The sequence below is a fragment of the Mercenaria mercenaria genome, unplaced genomic scaffold, assembly GCF_021730395.1.
Source record: "Mercenaria mercenaria strain notata unplaced genomic scaffold, MADL_Memer_1 contig_1807, whole genome shotgun sequence".
Taxonomy (NCBI): Eukaryota; Metazoa; Mollusca; class Bivalvia; order Venerida; family Veneridae; genus Mercenaria; species Mercenaria mercenaria.
This window is the reverse complement of record NW_026459814.1, coordinates 52230-69928: the sequence shown is the minus strand read 5'-3', so window position 1 is coordinate 69928 and position 17699 is coordinate 52230. Positions and strand designations below refer to the sequence as shown.

Genomic DNA, 17699 nt, shown 5'->3' with positions numbered 1-17699 from the left:
CCAAAACATTGCAGATTGCGTCAGAGGTAACTGTCGGTTATGATTTTTATGTTGTCAGTCAAAACTTTTATAGAGTGACCTGAAAATATCAGCTGGCTACTATTTTTTATTTCCGATGATCACAAATTTAATATTAAAACAGCTTTTATCAAATGGATGTGGTTTGTATGGTCCCTACGAATAGCCTCTCAGGAGCTATTTCTCCTGTATGAATAGTGAAGTAGCCCGCAGGTGCCTATTCGTATGGCAGTTTTATATTACATTGTACCTGGAACAACTGATACGGGGACTGGAAACCGGCATTTATCTTATTTTATGCTGTCGTCCAATCGAAGCGTATGCCGTAGGTTATTCTGCTATTACTCAAACACTTGCGCCTTTCAGTTTAAAGATGTTTTTCACAATTATTTCTAGCGGACAGAATTTTTTGTAACTTTGCATATTTATAGATTGATGTATAGCAAGTTAAAATAAAAAATAAAAATAGTAGGTACCCGTGCTTCTTTTTTCAATATTCAAAGTTTATTAAGAACACCAAATCGGTATTTTTGTCTGAAGAAACAGTACATACATGTCATAATAAAACTACTGCAAACAATTATTTATTCGAAGTATCATTCTAATGTTACTGTTTATGCATCCGAATTTATAACACCACTTTAACTATGCATAAAATGTCAACATGTAGATATATTAACTCAGAAAAATTACTCTTGACAGATGTTGAAACTATCTGAAACTGAGAAAAACACGAAGTATTTCTTAATGATATGAAAAATCTAGCGGACAGAATTTTTCCATATTTTATATTATGTAAGCTAGAACTAAGACAAAAAAATCTAAACCAAAAAAATAATAATCAACCCGTGCTTGTTTTCAAGAAAAATTAAAAAATATTCACTCCACCCACAAAAGTATTTTTTCATTACCCCACCCACCTAAAAATTATGAACATTTTTTTTCTTACAAAACAAATTGCACAATGTTATTATCAGTTCCTTAACCAATATTCTTACTCACATGCGGAATAATGCTCTTTTAAGGTTGCATGCCTCTAGGTCAAATACTTTTTGAGATACGTGCTACACAAGCTTTCACATCCCGTTTACGTATATATTATATTTGACCACGTCACGGGACATAAATCTGTTTTTATTGAGTGAAACCTCAAATAAAAGCACTGGTGCACAACTTCGCATGCTGAATTTAATTCTTGTATGGTTTCATGACTCTTGGCGCATATAATTTTGAGGTACGTGCGACAAAAATGTTTAGACCCTTTATGTACAATTTGACTATCCAGGGCCATAACTCTGGTCTTACTAGGTGAAAAACGAGATGGGGCACAAAAAGTATAACAACATTTTTAGGAAGTCACATTTAAACTTGAAGGAGATATATCTACGTTAAAATTTTCTGGAATTTTATTTGACTTGGAGTCGGCTGCATCATTACTGGACGAAATAGTTTACTTTCAAATTGGCTGTCCACAATGTATTCGATTCGAGCACTTCCTACAACTACTCCTCCAATAAAGCACCATCATTTTTAAAGGTAAAATATGGATGCACGACCAATATTGTCAGTACATACGATATATTTTGCGCGAGTGCGCTACATATCCGACAATTATGCACTTTCGGCGGCGAATTCTGAACTTTACAGTGGATATCGCTTGCTGCGCGACTGAGCTGCGCACAAAATATTGTGATGAACTCCTTTAACTCGTCCTTTCAGTGAAAATCTGGGAAAGCATTTGTTGAATTTTTTGTTGAAAACAAAAGTTCTGCCGTGAAATTATTGCCTGCATCTGTTTTTAAATGGAAAATATCTACATTAATGTTACTTTTCGCCCTGTGAAAATGGCTAAATCTAGACTTGTCTTACCCAGAGAGAAAGATCTCGTTTTTTACATGATATTTGCCTTGTTGATTCAGAGTATTTAGAACAAAACAATTAGGACATATTTTAATGAAAATAGCAAGTCAAAACTGTAAACTGTTGCCTGAAAATATTTGTTTATGATATTGCTCTGTTCTTCACCATCTAAATGCGTGTTAAACCTAAATGATTTTCTGCAGTTTTATCTAAAAGTTCGGAATACTAAATGTAACTTCGTTGTCGGCCTTTTTTAAAAAAAAAAAGTTATTTTAATTTAAATACATTGTATTTTTCACACATCAGTTTTAAGATTAAATTTATTAAACTAATTTTTGGAGTTTAAACAACAATTTCATTTGAAACATTCAAGAAGAATGTTTGTTTCTGTATGTAGAAATCTGACATTATAAACAATAATTATAATTATGGCTCTACAAGATTAAGAAAAGTGTCAGCTTTCTGTTATTTTCCTTTTTTTTTATTCAAATCCAACAAAAATCGACCCTTTGATAAAGGTTTGAAGTTACGTGGTAAAATATTTCTTCAGGGAAGTGAGCTCGAGTTAATTAATAATAATTAAGCATATCACCACATGCAGTCGCATGCTGTTTTTGCTTCAGAATCCCTTTAGATCAATCTCTGATCATCTAATTATCGCCACTTAACATGTGACTGGTAAGCCCTTTGAACAATAATTGTTATGGCTCCATGATTAACATGAGGTAATATGCTAATTACACGCTAATCGATAGTGGCGAAAACAAAATATCGATCGCTAACGACTGGTCGATATTTACAGGTATGGACGACAGCATAATACAGATAAATGTATTGATTTATACGGAGTTTCTACTCCCCGTATTAGACCTTCCTGATTGTACTGTAGTCATTTAACTGATAAATTTTAACTGATTTCTTTACTGTTATAAATGTGCTCTGTTTTTTTATGCCCCTGTCATAAAATGGGGGGGGGGGCATAAAGTGTTACCCCTGTCCGTGTGTTTGTTTGTGTGTTCAGGAAATGGTGGTGTTCGTGTTGCACAATTACACTTCATAAATTTGACAGATTACATCGTATATTGGTCATAGCAAATTGGATTGACATAACTGAACTTCATCCGATCAATGAACACTTCGAAATTAGAGACAATCTAATGGAACTTCATCTATTCGCTTTGTTGTGTGGCCATTTAAAGAGAATGAGAAATCGGGCGATAGCAAGGACTCGTCAAATGCTTTCAGCGTTTAGCCGACTCAAAAACTGGGGAGAACCCCGTGAATAACAAAAAATAATCAGCACAACCACCTTGCAGATAACCTTGACAATGTCCATTTAGTTTCCTGTTGAATATTGCCATAGATAAAATTCTCAAAGTGAAGTGTATGTTCCCAGAATATGGAAGGAAAGCCCAGTCTTCGCATTATGGCTCATTTTACAATTTACAGGGATTTTTTTACCGTTTTAAACCTTGGGCCCATTCAGTTGGGGAAAATGGCACATAAAACCTGAATACTGGGATAATTAAAACAGGGCTCTCGTTTTGCAAAATTTGGGGCCGAATATCGGCCCCATTCCCCCCTCAGAATGGTATTTTTTTCCCCCCTATTTCAAAAAAATTCCCCCCTCAACAGTCAGGGGTGTAACTGTTTCAAGTTATCACATTTTATAACCCATTTTAGTTACTGCGTTTACTTTCATAACTTGTTTCAGTTATCATAAAATATTACAAAGCCCTCCTGTGTCAATTCCTCATTTTGAATGTGACTAATGCAATCATTTCCTGAATCCTTGGTCTTTTATCTTTCCAGCTGTGCAGTAAATTTTTTTACGCAAGGCTGATAAAGTCTTATGCAAATGGTTTTTAAGCTATAAAACTCTTAACATCCCATCATGCTCATCAGGTCATTATCAGACTAAAAGAGAATTTGATTAACCACAGTTTGCTACTAATTGCATTTTAAAGCTCACTTTGTGAGAACAGTAAAAAGGCTTTTTTTGAATAACTTACCTGGGTTATCCTTATTTTATAACTAATACAGGTTATAAAATTCTTGAAAAAGTAACTGAAATAGGTTACATAACCTAAAACAGTTACACCCCTGACTGATCAAGTCCAAGAACATCAGTGCTAAGCGCTTTGCAGCTGATTTGTTGGCCTTAAAATTATATTGTTTCCAAAAATTCAGTGGCTCAGAGAAAAAATACAAAGTGTGATATCTGAATAAGGTTGTTTATATTTGGCAGAATTCATATGTAGCAGAGTTTATAGTTAACAAAATTCAGGTTTGGGTCAGTAAAGTTGAAAAGAATGTTTATATTTGTTTGCATTTCTTTTCGCGTTTGAAATTCCCCCTCAAAAGAATTTTTTTGAAAAATCATGCGAAATTTCCCTCTTGCATGGACCCTGGCCCCAGTCCCAAAAAGCAAACGAGAGCCCTGTAAAAGAATTAATTAATTTTTTAGTATCTCTTCAGCGAGAGACTCTCAGACACTCTCAGTAAAGCCCTCCCTTGTGTACAGTGTTTTATCACGGGTATGATCCGAGGATGTGTTTAATTCGTCATCAGCGTTCGCTGATCTTACTGAATCCTGATATGTTATCGCAGTGGTCTATTTCTCAGCACTTGTTTTATTGACAAAGATGAAGCTAGACAGCGTTTGGTTGTCAGCAGCATACTTTTCAGTGACTTCCTTTGTATAATATTTACTTATAATTGCTTGGCATGCACTCATAGACATTTATAATCGGTCACCTATGATTTTCATATATTTCAACAGTGACAGATTATAAAAGTCTATTTCCAATGAAAATTGTTGAGCATGATTAAATGCGATCGTGTACAGGCGCGGTTATTCAATTAACACAGGAACAGCATTATCTCGATTAAACATAAGGAATAAGAATCAAAATGGAAATTTTTCGAGCTAGTATTGGAAACCTGAAAATTGAGACTACCACAAAATGGTATTTTCTGGCTGATTTTTAGGAAAATTTAATTCTCAGAATTGGGAAAATAAGCAAATTTTTGCAATTAGGATGGGACCCAAATTCGGTCCCAAAATCAGCCTTGAAAAATCCTTGACAAATAACCAGTCTCTGGCACTATGACACTCAACAGCATGCCAACTCCTCAGGGCACACTGCTGAGTAAAAAGTAAGCAATTAATTTGCAGAAATATAGAAGTTGGACACTTTCCTTTATTTACCAAATGTCATAGTATCAGCTGAGTTTAAATAAATGAGTTAAAATAATGCATGATTGTATTAAATAGGGAAGGTATAATTTTATATGTTTCTATTTTTAGATCAGAGAAAGTGATGCTTTTGAAAGAACTGAGTTCAAGGTCACTTGTCCAAGTTGAGGGTGAAAAATGAGCAAGAAAGGCACACTCACCTCTAGAACATTAGACAAACTAGGGTTTGGTTCATTCAGGTAAAGAACTAAATCTATTTTTAACTCAACTATTTGAAGAAAAGTGAGAGCTATTGTACTCACTTTGATGTCAGTGTCACGCCATGATTAAAGTTTTTCCTGCAAGGCCATCATGATATCCAAATATTTTATTATACTAGATTGTTTTTGCATCCATTTCATCATTAACACCTTCAAAGGTCCTTATAGATTATACATGTATACAAAGGCAGCAACTAAGGACGCGAAATTCATCTTCTGTCTATACAGACACAAAGCGATCTGACCAGAGGGACAGAGTACCAGAAAGCCCCCTGAACAGAGAGAGATTTTCGTAGATACAGGCATGTCCAGGAAACATAGTCTCGCTCTTTGCAAATTGACAGCCTGGTTTTTAAATATGCCTGGTGTGTAGCACGAATACAAGCGAAGCTGTCTTTCCTTGGAAAGAACCAATACTGGCCTCATTGCATGTATCAGATAGAAAAACTTAAAGCAGGTTCCATTTTGTGAGGGCCGTGAATTGAATATTACCAGGTACTCTTATTACAAATTGATTTTGGAAAAAAAACATATATGACAACATTGAAGTGTGTGGAGTACAACTTCCATTCTCTTGCTATCCAAGGTCAGTGGTTATCCAAGGTCAGTGGTTGACGTAGAAGCTGTTGTCTGATTTATACCGTTGTCTATAGTATTCTTGTCTTTTATTTGTCATTATTGTTATAGATATAATGTCATCAGTACACATTTGGACAACAATTAAACATTGAAAAAAATGTTTTTACATGGCAGGGTCCTGAAAGTCACTTTAATTACAAAATTAATGTAGCTGTTTGGTGTAATTTCTTAAGTTAGGTGTATGTAATGAAAGCATATTTATTTGAAGAAAAAAAAACAGAATGTTTGGTTGTCACCATTTTAAGTGGTACAGGTGTTAGATTTTGTATCATGTATAAAAATGTTTGACAGACATGATAGTATGTTATTTGAACTAGACTTGTTAAATTCAGTTAAAATAATTCTGTTTATCTCCTTTATTGATACCAATTCCTCTGTGTCCAAGATATTTATTAATATTTACTGCTTTTTTGGAGGTTGAATGTTCACATTAAATAAATAACTTTCCTGTTTTGGAACAGTGTAAATAAACTTAATGATTATGAACACCTTTTTTACCAGTTATTTGCTTCAGGTTAACTTCTTATCTAATATTTCAAAGTTTCAAACTTTAAAGCTATAAAACCTATATTGGAAGTCAAAATCGAATTTATAAACATTATTAAACAGGGTTTTGGTAATTTCCATTTCATGTCTTCTGTTAATTAAGTAGGTCATTCACACTTTTGAGACGAATACTTTTTCCTTCAAAAATTGATTTGGTACAAACTTTTTGTAGAACTTTTGCAAGATATTTTGATAAATTATCAAAGCCTTTCTGCAGAAGGGAGTAAACTTTGAGATAATAAAGAAAATCAACATTTTTCTGGCTTTTTTTGCCAGTAGCTAATGGTTATTTACACTTACTTTATCATTTTTCAGTGTTTTATATACATTATATGCCAAACTGGGGGGCGAATAGCTTTAAAGTTGAATGATCTATATTGTTAAACAATAACAGAACATCTTTATCTGAATGAGAAATCAAGGAAGCTAGCTATTTGTAGGTGACTGTCGCTTTAACCCTTATCCTGCTAAATTTCTAAAATGGACTAGTCCATCATTCAATTTGGGCAATACCATTTATTATTCAAAGGGGTATTCACTGAAAATTTATTGACTATTCAGTGAATAGTGAACAATGCAGACCATGATCAGCCTGCACGGATGTTGGGGGTAGTGTGCCAGTCACTGAAGGTCAAGTGTGGTCAATTTTGTGGTCAAAGCTATACCTACCCATAATGCACTGATCTTTCTAAAAAATTGAGACCCCAAATACTTCCAAATTTTTTTTACCAGGGAACCTTATTCTTTTATCATAGAATGTTTCCCACTGTCCAGCTAAATTGAGTAAGCTTAATGTCTGCTAAACTTCCTGAAAAATCTGGTGGAGTGTGCTTATTTGTGAACTGTTTTATACCAGGTCAAAAGGTCATACCAGTTTATCACTAGGATTAATGTTGACAAAATATTTTGAAAATACTGACAAGGAGATAAGAAAAGTTGTTGCCCTTTTAACAGCTAGGTAATTGATTGCAGGCGATATGATCCATGTGAAGACTTTTATTGGCTTTAATACTTGAAAAACGTCTGCACCTTTTGATGTTAGTTTAAAGAAGCAAAGATAATCATTGTGAATCATGCTGATATTGTAACAATAAAAACAGTAATACTCACTTATTGAATGTTTCACTGGTCAGTAAGTGTTTAATTACATAGAATATAAAATCTGAAATTTCAAAGTTTTTTTTGCCCAATTTTTCGACAAAACTTAGTTGGTCAAGGGACCTCTATGACCAAGTGGCTAAGGTCACTGACTTCTAATCACCTGATGCCTCTCACTGATGTGGGTTCAAGTCTCACCCAGGGCGTTACTAATTGAATTCTTCATGTGAGGAAGCTGGATTACGTAAGGTCGGTGGTTCTACCCAGGTGCCAGCTTGTTATGAAAAAATGCACGGAGGGGCACCTGGGGTCTTCGCCACTATCAAAAGCTGTAAAGTCGCTGTAGGACTTATAATTGTGTCAGTGCGAATTTAAACCCAACAAAAAAATAAAGTCTGTTCAATAGCACAAACTATGAACCGGCAAATTATATAAGGAGTCATGTAGTAATGACTTTTGGCCAAGGCACCTGTTTCATGACGTTACACACAGGAGGTCGCAGGTTTAAAACCAGGATGTGACAAATTTATGTCCTGGTGGTGGTTGGCCTGGTTCAACACTTCAAAGGTCATTCATCAAAGTCTGATTCATGTGAGGAATTTCTCAGTTGATATTGAAGAGCTATCTGTTATGAATTCTGGCCAGAAATCAAGAAACAGTGGCTGCAAATTGCATGTATGAAATACTGATTACATCAGGCTTCGATCATTATAGACATATAAAAAAATGAAGAAATTTGTATTTCTGTTGTAGGGAAAATATTTTAGATGATTTATTCACTGATATTGATTGAGGAAAGGTGGATATTTTGTGAGGCATTGACCTGCTGTGACAGTTTGTGGGTACCTCCACAATGGGCTTATAAACAGTTGAACTGATTAGATAGCTTTAGATAGCTTTGTGTCACTGTATATGTTTCCAGTGTATGTGATCAGTACAATATTGAGATAGATAAAACTGTTTGATATTTATTGTTAAAAATTTTCTAAGATATTTATCATCATTGACAGTGTTTTGTGGCTTACGCATAGGAATGAGTTGATGTTATTTGTTTAAAAGGAAATACTAGTAAGAGAACACAATGAAAGTAAAGGTGTTGTTGACAAGGTATGAATTGCAAAATAATGTTCTAATCTGAAAGTTTCAAGCCAAAAGCAGAATATATATATTATCTTAATAAAATAGCTAGTAGCTGTTGTTTAGAAACTTCCAGGCACATTTTTCAGGTTTGCACAAGCAAAAAAGGGGTCTTTATTTAAAATTTATTTTGTTGGGTTTAACGTTGCACCAACACAATTATAGGTCATAATCATATGGCAACTTTCCAGCTTTGATGGTGGAGGAAGACCCCAGGTGCCCCTCTATGCATTATTTCATCATAAGCGGGCACCTGGGTAGAACCACCGACCTTCCATAAGCCAGCTGGATGGCTTCCTCACATGAAGAATTCAAAAACGCCCCGAGTGAGGCTCGAACCCACATCGATGAGGGGCAAGCGATTTGAAGTCAGCAACCTTGACCACACGGCCACGGAGGCCCCCTTTATTTAAAAGGCTGATAAAAAGTCTGCAAGAGAGTAAATACTTCATTGACAATGTCTGCTCAATTACTGGAGTAGTTGTTTGTTGATCTCAACCATACTGTAGATATCCATATATCTAATGCAAGGTTTTTTAACCCCACAGCATTGCCCTACCTCCATATCCTTGTTGCATATTATACACAGGTTAAGACAAGTTTGCTTACATTTTTTACCATTTCAGTAAATAGAAACTTCTCTATGTATGTCTTGTCTAAAGCAAAGATTACCTTTTTTGTCGAGCCCGCTTGTGGAAGCGAAGACATAGTCGTTCAAATGGCTGTTTGGTGTATGTGCATGCATGCGTGCCTCTGTCCGACTGGATTTATTTGTCTGGACCATAACTTTGGTATGCATGAAGCAATCTTATTTAAATTTGGCATGAATTGTTAACCTCATTGAGACAAAGTGTCATGCGCAAATCCAGGTTCCTATCTTAAAAATTAAGGCCACAGTTGGAGGTCAAAGCCAAGGTCATGTCAGATTTTGTCTGGCCCATAACTTTGACATGCATTGAGGAATCTTGTTTATATTTCGTGGCCTCAACGCGAAACTAGTCTATATATATATAGAAATAGAAGCAGATAGACTAGTTTCGCGTTGAGGCCACGATTTGGCATGAATGATTAACTCAATGAAACAGAGTTCTTCTGCAAACCCCAGTTTCCTATCTCAAAGGTCAAGGTCACAGCTAGGGGTCAAAGGGTGGGCTTGAAATATTGCACGTGGGCATCTAGTTTGATTGGTGCATTTACAGTTTCATATGAGTTTCTAAATGTCAAACAGAAAGTTGCAGCTGAAAATAAACCGAAAAAAAAAAGAGAAAACAGACAGATAGTCTAGTAGACAGGCCTAATAATTTTATTCATTTAGTGTTAAGTGAATTAAACATTGCTATTGTTCTAAAACAGCTTTGCACATTTTAGATGTTATGTAAATCTCAAGGGATTATATTTCATTTTTGAGAAATGCTAAAGCGATTGAAATAGAACTGTTGAAATATTCCCAACACTTATTTCAGCAGAGTAACATTCATTATAACCTCACAGACAGGGAGACCAGGATGAATAGAGCTCTGATTTTTATCAATAATTTTGTAAATGAGGCTTCAGTGACGTACATTTTGTATATTGTAAGACATGAATTGCTCTATAGATACATCTGAATTGCGCCAGAGACATTTTCATTTTCTCATCCATCATCTTATTTCATTAGAGATATTTCTCATTCCTTTTCGAGTTCATATCACTTCATGTAAGAAAGTTTTTTTCAACTTTTTACAAAAAAATAGAACTTCTGTATTATTGAGTCCTGTTTGAAGATTGACTTTCGATTAAATCTGCCGTAGCGGCCGCCTGTACTACGCAGCAGTCTGCCTTTAGCACCTTGTCATCTGACTTTTCAAATTTGACTGCTTTAATTTAGTTTCTCTTAAGCAGTCACCTACCTTAAGCAGCCAGATTGTATTATCCTTTACCCTGCTAAATTTCTAAAATGGACTGGTCCATCATTCAGTTTGGGAAGCACCTTTTATCATTATAATTATTTAAAGGGGTGTACACTGAAAATTTACTGACTTTCAGAGTTTTATCAAGTTTACACTATTAAAGAAAATTACAGGAACATGCAGTACAGCTACAATAATTGTACCTTAAAAATAGAAGATCCTTGTATCTGTTAATGGACAGTTGTATGACAAATATTGACTTGCAGGGTTAGTCAGACTACTATGTAAATATTTTTGAATTTCAGTGTTGACAATTAAAATGTGTTTAATTAACATAACATTTTTGTCTTTAATACCTGTGTGTCTCATAATAAATGTATTTTTTTAAATACAATAAATATTCAAATTATCGCCTATGTTCTAATAAGCACCCATTCCAGATTATTGCCATATTTACACCAGAAATTACAGAAATTAAATTTACTTTTATTAAACAGTTCATCTGACTGAAAGAAGTTATGGTGTCCATTTATAGTCATTAGTATAGTTCATTTTCTTTGTAAGAGATAGTAATAGCCCCCAATCCCCAACTTAGTAAATTTAATGTTCTTCAATCCTCTTCTTTCACCAGCTTATAAGTAATATTCTTTAATTTTCACAATTCTCCAGTTTTCACAAAGCTCCAACCTAGTAATATTCTCCATTTTTTTTAATAGTAATAATTTCCAGTCCCCAGCTTTTTACCTTGCTCTGATTGTAAGTTTGCTGTTGGAATTGATAAAATTGATGTTTATTTCAGAAGGCACAAACTGTATTTTGTAGATTGATATCAGTATTAAGTTATATTTTATTTGCATGCATTATGTTATCAAACCTCTTGTCAAAGAGTGTTTAAATTGGATTTTTCAGTCCATCTGCCATTCCATCTGTCAATATAGAAATAATGTTAATGAGACATCTCTGTTGTTTTGAAATATGTTAAGTGACTCAATTAAATACCGGTTATGTTATTTCTGGTTAACGACCTTTTACAAACATATACTGCATGGTCCTTTGAGCATTTCATGTTTAATTTATACGAACATGATATAATTATAAAATTGGTCTTGTCTGTCTTAACCTCATTTTATGTGAAGTCACCAAGTTATGCTGTGAGGCAGTCACAGTTTTGTTAGACAGATCAGAGTTATCACCCTTTATTTAGTAAAAAATATGTAGGGCTGGGACGATTTCAAAATTTTGAAACCGGTTAATCGTTTGTATGAAATCGAATCGAACCGGTTAATCGCCACCATATGGAAAATGCTGTTTTCCTTCCTGAAGTCCATATCAGGGTACCTCCGGCAGCTGACTTCATTAAAAGTTATGAACATTAATCTTTTGCAAGCAGTATGATAACTAATATTAAGTCATATTTTGATGTGGTTTTTTAATAAATCAACAACAGGCAAATCGGGGACAGTGACACTATTGATTATGTTGATGTGTGTTCAGTGTAAATGATACTGCCGGTCTATGTTGCTGTCAGGGGTGTAAAGTGAAATAATATAATTTTACTGGGATTGTTAGATGTTTATTGTTTGAGAGCGATTAGCGGTTTTGTAACATTGAAACCGGTTTCACCAAGTAATTGAATCGGATCCGATTAACCGAGTAATCCTCCCAGTCCTAAAAATATGCATAAATTGGATAAAACTTTTTGTGTTGCATGTATGTATATTGAAAGGAATTTAACCGAGAGTCATAAAACATTGTCATATAGCATGTGAAGTTATGCACCAGTCCTGGAGCTAGCTGTTTGGGATTTTTCTCAGACCAGAGTTTAAATGCTTAAAAGTTTGTGTAAAAAAAAAAAAATAGTTGACTTACATTAGTGAAACTGTGTAGGAATATTGTTCAGTATGTGAATTTATGCACCTTTTTATGCCCCCAGCATCTACTGATGGGGGAGGCATATAGTGATCGTCTTGTCCGTCCGTCCGTCTGTCCGTCCGTTCGTTCGTTCGTCCGTCCCTACGAGGTTAACAAAATGGGACCGTTTCGTCTAGCATCAATACCCCTTACTAGAATGACTTGATACTAATGCAGATGTAACCTGTGACCATTCCTCATCTTCAGACATCACCTGACCTGAGTTTGACCTTGACCTCATTTTGGACTTAGGTTGCTTTATATGGGCCATCTCTTGGTTAACCATTATGGGCCCATTTCGTCTGTCATCAATACCGCTTACAAGAATGGATTGATACTAATACAGATATAACCTGTGACCATTCCTCATCTTCAAACATCACCTGACCTCAGTTAGACCTTGACCTTGACTCATTTTGGACTTAGGTTGCTTTATATGGGCCATCTCTTGGTTAACCAAATGGGACCGTTTCGCCTAGCATCAATACCGCTTACAAGAATGAATTGATACTAATACAGATGTAACCTGTGACCATTCCTCATCTTCAAACATCACCAGACCTCCGTTTGAGCTTGACCTCGTTTTGGACTTAGGTTGCTTTGTATCGACAAGGATGCCACCGGGGGCATCAAGCGTTTATTGAACGCAGCTCCTTGTTTGTGTAGATTTTAGTTCATGACCAGAGTTATAGCCCTTGACTTAATAAAAGATTTGCATTGAGGGCATAAAAGTTTGTGTAACAGTATAATTATGACATAGCTAGCCCCATGTTCACACAACATTTTCAGTCTCAGCAGAGTTTGATAATGCAACTTTATATGTCATTTATATCTTAAACAGCATGCTTAAATCTAAAGTTTAAGTTAATAGCTATTTTCAAGTGGCTGTTCAGTATTAATGGTCAGTCTCAGTTGGAATTTAACCTTGAAGTTTTAGAAAAATTGATATTAAAATTTCAAGCTCAAACTCAGCTGAGACTGAAAATTCAAAAATGTTTTGTGAACACGGGGCCTGGAGTCAGGAAATTTTCTTGTTCAGCATGTGCAGTTGTGTCCCTGGGATTTCATACCCTTTAGGCCATATCCCCCCTCCCACCTCCAATCTGCTGTGTTTTTCAAAAGGAAAGTAATATTATTATATACCGTTGAACAATCTATTACATTCATTGGATACGATACAATTCATACCCCCGTACAGTCTTTACTGATTCAAGGGAATTAAATTAAATGTTGGGTAAATCTACTAAAATTTCAAATAGTGTGTATTCAGTTTAGATTCACAGGCATAAAAAAAGATGGAGTGAAGACAGCTATTAACCCATATCATGGTGGACACGATTGATTCTGCTTTTGTGGCCAGTGTAGATCATGATCAGCCTGCACATCTGTAAAGTCTGATCAAGATCTGCACTGTTTGCCATTCAGTCAGTATCTTTTTGGTAAGCACTCCTTTTTAAATTAACAGTTAATATTCCTGTCCAAATTGAAAGATGGAAATGTTCATTGTAGAAATTTAGCAGGGTAAGGGTAAAAGCCCTGACCACAATCTTTATACTGTACTGTCCTATAAAACAGGTAATATATCCAAATAATGGCAATGCTCAATAGGGAGAGGTCAGATCTATGGATTGCAGAGTCGTGAGTTCAATCCTCGGGTAAGGCGTATGTTCTTCGTGATGATTTGATAAAAGACATCGATTTTGTCAAAAATCATTTTATCCACCATTGCTGATTCATGTTGGGAACTTTGGAAGTTTTCATTTACTTGCGGAGAGCAAGTTTGTACTGGTACAGAATCCAGGAACACTCAGCCTGTTAGGTAATAACTGCCTGCTGTTAAATTACTGAAATAATGTTGAAAAATGGCTTAAACCTAAACAAACAGACATACAAATAATGGCAGCACATATGAAACTCTATCATTCTCATCCTAATAAAAGTGATACAACTTCATAAGGTAATGCTAAGGAAAGGGGCACTTGATGAAATCTATAGGTCACTTTTGTTATAATTCACATGCCATATAACCACTTCTGTTCTAAGTGAGTGTGTATTTTAGACAGCAGAGGACATTGTTTCAGCTGGGTGTAGACATGGTAATATTAATGAAAAGGAACTTGAAATTTTGAATAAGGCAATTTAAGTGTCTGTTCTTAACATGAAACATAAAAAAAACTTTTAAGAGATAACATTATTTGCTAAAATATTTTCTTCTCATGTATTAATTTAGTAGAGACTGATAAGTTTTGAATGGTTTATAATCTTCTTTCATCATACTGAGATACATATTGCATCCCCACGAACAATACATAGTTGTATCCCGACATGATTCATGGAGGACAACTTCCTCACAAAAAAAATGGAATGCAAATTTTTCACATGATGCATTGGTGGACGACAACTTCCCCACATGATTCATTGGTGGATGACAACTTCCCCACATGATTCATAGGTGGATGACAACTTCCCCACATGATTCATTGGTGGACGACAACTTCCCCACATGATTCATTGGTGGACGACAACTTCCCCACATGATTCATTGATGGACGACAACTTCCCCACATGATTCATTGGTGGACGACAACTTCCCCACATGATTCATTGGTAGACGACAACTTCCCCACATGATTCATTGGTGGACAACTTCCCCACATGATTCATTGGTGGACGACAACTTCCCCACATGATTCATTGGTAGACGACAACTTCCCCACATGATTCATTGGTGGACAACTTCCCCACATGATTCATTGGTAGACGACAACTTCCCCATATGATTCATTGGTGGACAACTTCCCCACATGATTCATTGGTAGACGACAACTTCCCCACATGATGCATTGGTAGACGGCAACTTCCCCACATGATTCATTGGTGGACGACAACTTCCCCACATGATTCATTGGTAGACGACAACTTCCCCGCATGATTCATTGGTAGATGACAACTTCCCAAGATGATTAAGAGGTGCAGGATAATTTCCCCACACGATTCATTAGATTCATAAGTGGAGGACATTTTTTACGTTTCCATATGATTCTTTGGTAGTGAACAACTTTCTTACATGTATGATTAATAGGTAGAGGACAACTTCCACACATGATTCATAGAACATTAGATGGAGGATATAATTATTTCCACTGTTAAAGTCACATAATGGTAATATTTGCCCCACAACCAGGAGTCACAAACTGGCAACCTTTGACCAACAACTTGTGTTCTGCGTACTGAGTTGAAGGCCGGCAGGCTAGCTGTTTGTAAAGGTTGATTTTTTTTATTGACCACAAGAAAACCGAGGATTGATCAGATATTCACCTAGGCAATAATTATCTTTTGTTCTTTAAAAAAAACGTCATTAATTGGGGTTACTGATTTATTTGAGAAGGGCTCTTGCGGAGAGAAAAAATCTATAAGATGGTTTAGCTTTATTGATCGTGCACTGGTGTTTATTTGGTATCATTGAAGTGGCCGATACTACATTCACTCAGCTGATACAGTACTGACAGTATCAATATATCGTGTAACGAGACTTCTCTTTTCGGAATATTCTACGTCGTCACAATATGAAGGATATAGGTATTATACAGAGTGGGATTTTTCACTGAGTTTTAAAGTATATATTTGGTTGAATATGCTTTCTGTTGATTTTAAATGATATAATTTCAGAATTTCTGTAACATATTGTGACATATGTATGTGGTATGATGAAATCTGTGTAATGTTGCAAGAACTGTGAGATTATCTATACATAATGTGAACTGTTAGACTATTAACATTTACATCACAAGATTGTGGTCTATGTGAAAAATGGAGACTGCTAATTTTAGACTACTTGTCCGTTGTTCTGTTATGGGAAATGTTTGTCAGTTGTTCCATTCTGTTATTCTATTGTGTCTGTTATTCTATATTGTGGGAAGGAAATGAATGTCTATTGTTCTGTTTTGGGAAATGAGTGTCTGTTGTTCTGTCATGGGAAATGGGTGTCTGTTGTTCTGTTGTGGAAAACAAGTGTCTGTTGTAGGAAACGAGTGTCTGTTGTTCTGTTGTGGGAAACTAGTGTCTGTTGTTGTGGGAAAGGAGTATCTGTGGTTCTGTTGTGGAAAACGAACAACGATACATGCGAAGCCGTCATTCCTTGGCAGGACCAGTACTGTCTTCTTAGTTAGATGGGAGACACTCAAGACTTTCCAGTGTCTTGACCAGAATTTGAACCCTGGACCTCTGGATTGACAGTCAAGCATGTTACAGCTAGACCACCGGGCTACCTATAGACCACTTGGTCACCTATGGTTGTACCTTGCTAATACATGGACAAGTTCTTTGTCTTTTTTCATAGTTTCCTAATCATTTTGTTCAATAATTATCAATGTCTTAATTGATAGACAGCGACCAGAAAATTACTTCCATTATTATTTTAATAGCTTTTTTATTAGTCTTTAAAGCAATCTTGTTCTTTATTGGCAATCACTTTGTTTTTATAATGGGTTCGAATTGGAAATGTAATGCTATGGTTTGTAGATCTATTTTCATTAAGACGAAAATGATGTTTCTGTACCTGGGTTTCTTATGTCTGTATCGACTCCAAATGAGGTGCTTTTGTTGACAAAAGGACAAGTAGTGTAACAGCTTGAAGTACCGTAGGCAGAACAACTCTTGAATGTTCAGGTAAACGTGTAAAAAAGGTATTTAAGTTGATAGATGGCAATATGGAGAATATTTACTTTCTTTCGTTTTGTTGCTATGACAACAAATGTGGTTGCTACGACAACAAATATAGTTGCTATGACAACCACATTTACGACAACAAATATGGTTGCTATGACAACAAATGTGGTTGCTACGACAACAAATATAGTTGCTATGACAACCACATTTACGACAACAAATATGGTTGCTATGACAACAAATGTGGTTGCTATGGCAGCAAATAGTCCATAATATGACAATAACTTAAAAAGTACAATGCTGATCTTTTGCATAACTTTGGTATATAAGACAGTACATGATTATGTATTATTTCATTTCTGCTTAGCAGTCTGTTAGTCACAAAAGATTGGTCATACGTTACAATGAACTTTATAACATATATAATTTTATATATATATATACAGCTTGAAGAGATTTTTGATGAAACCTCAG

At 35.4% G+C, this 17699-nt stretch overlaps 1 protein-coding gene across 5 annotated transcripts in view; it reads left to right on the top strand.

The window, feature by feature from the left end:
• LOC128551888 (oxidation resistance protein 1-like) overlaps window positions 1-17699 on the top strand; it is a 65952-nt gene continuing 48253 nt past the window's right edge. For all 5 annotated transcript variants that reach the window (XM_053532832.1, XM_053532830.1, XM_053532831.1 and 2 more), the window contains exons 1-2: window positions 1-26; window positions 5189-5316. In XM_053532832.1, the coding sequence (XP_053388807.1) occupies window positions 5255-5316 (62 nt within the window). In that variant the 5' untranslated portion in view covers window positions 1-26; window positions 5189-5254. The remainder of the gene's footprint in view (window positions 27-5188; window positions 5317-17699) is intronic.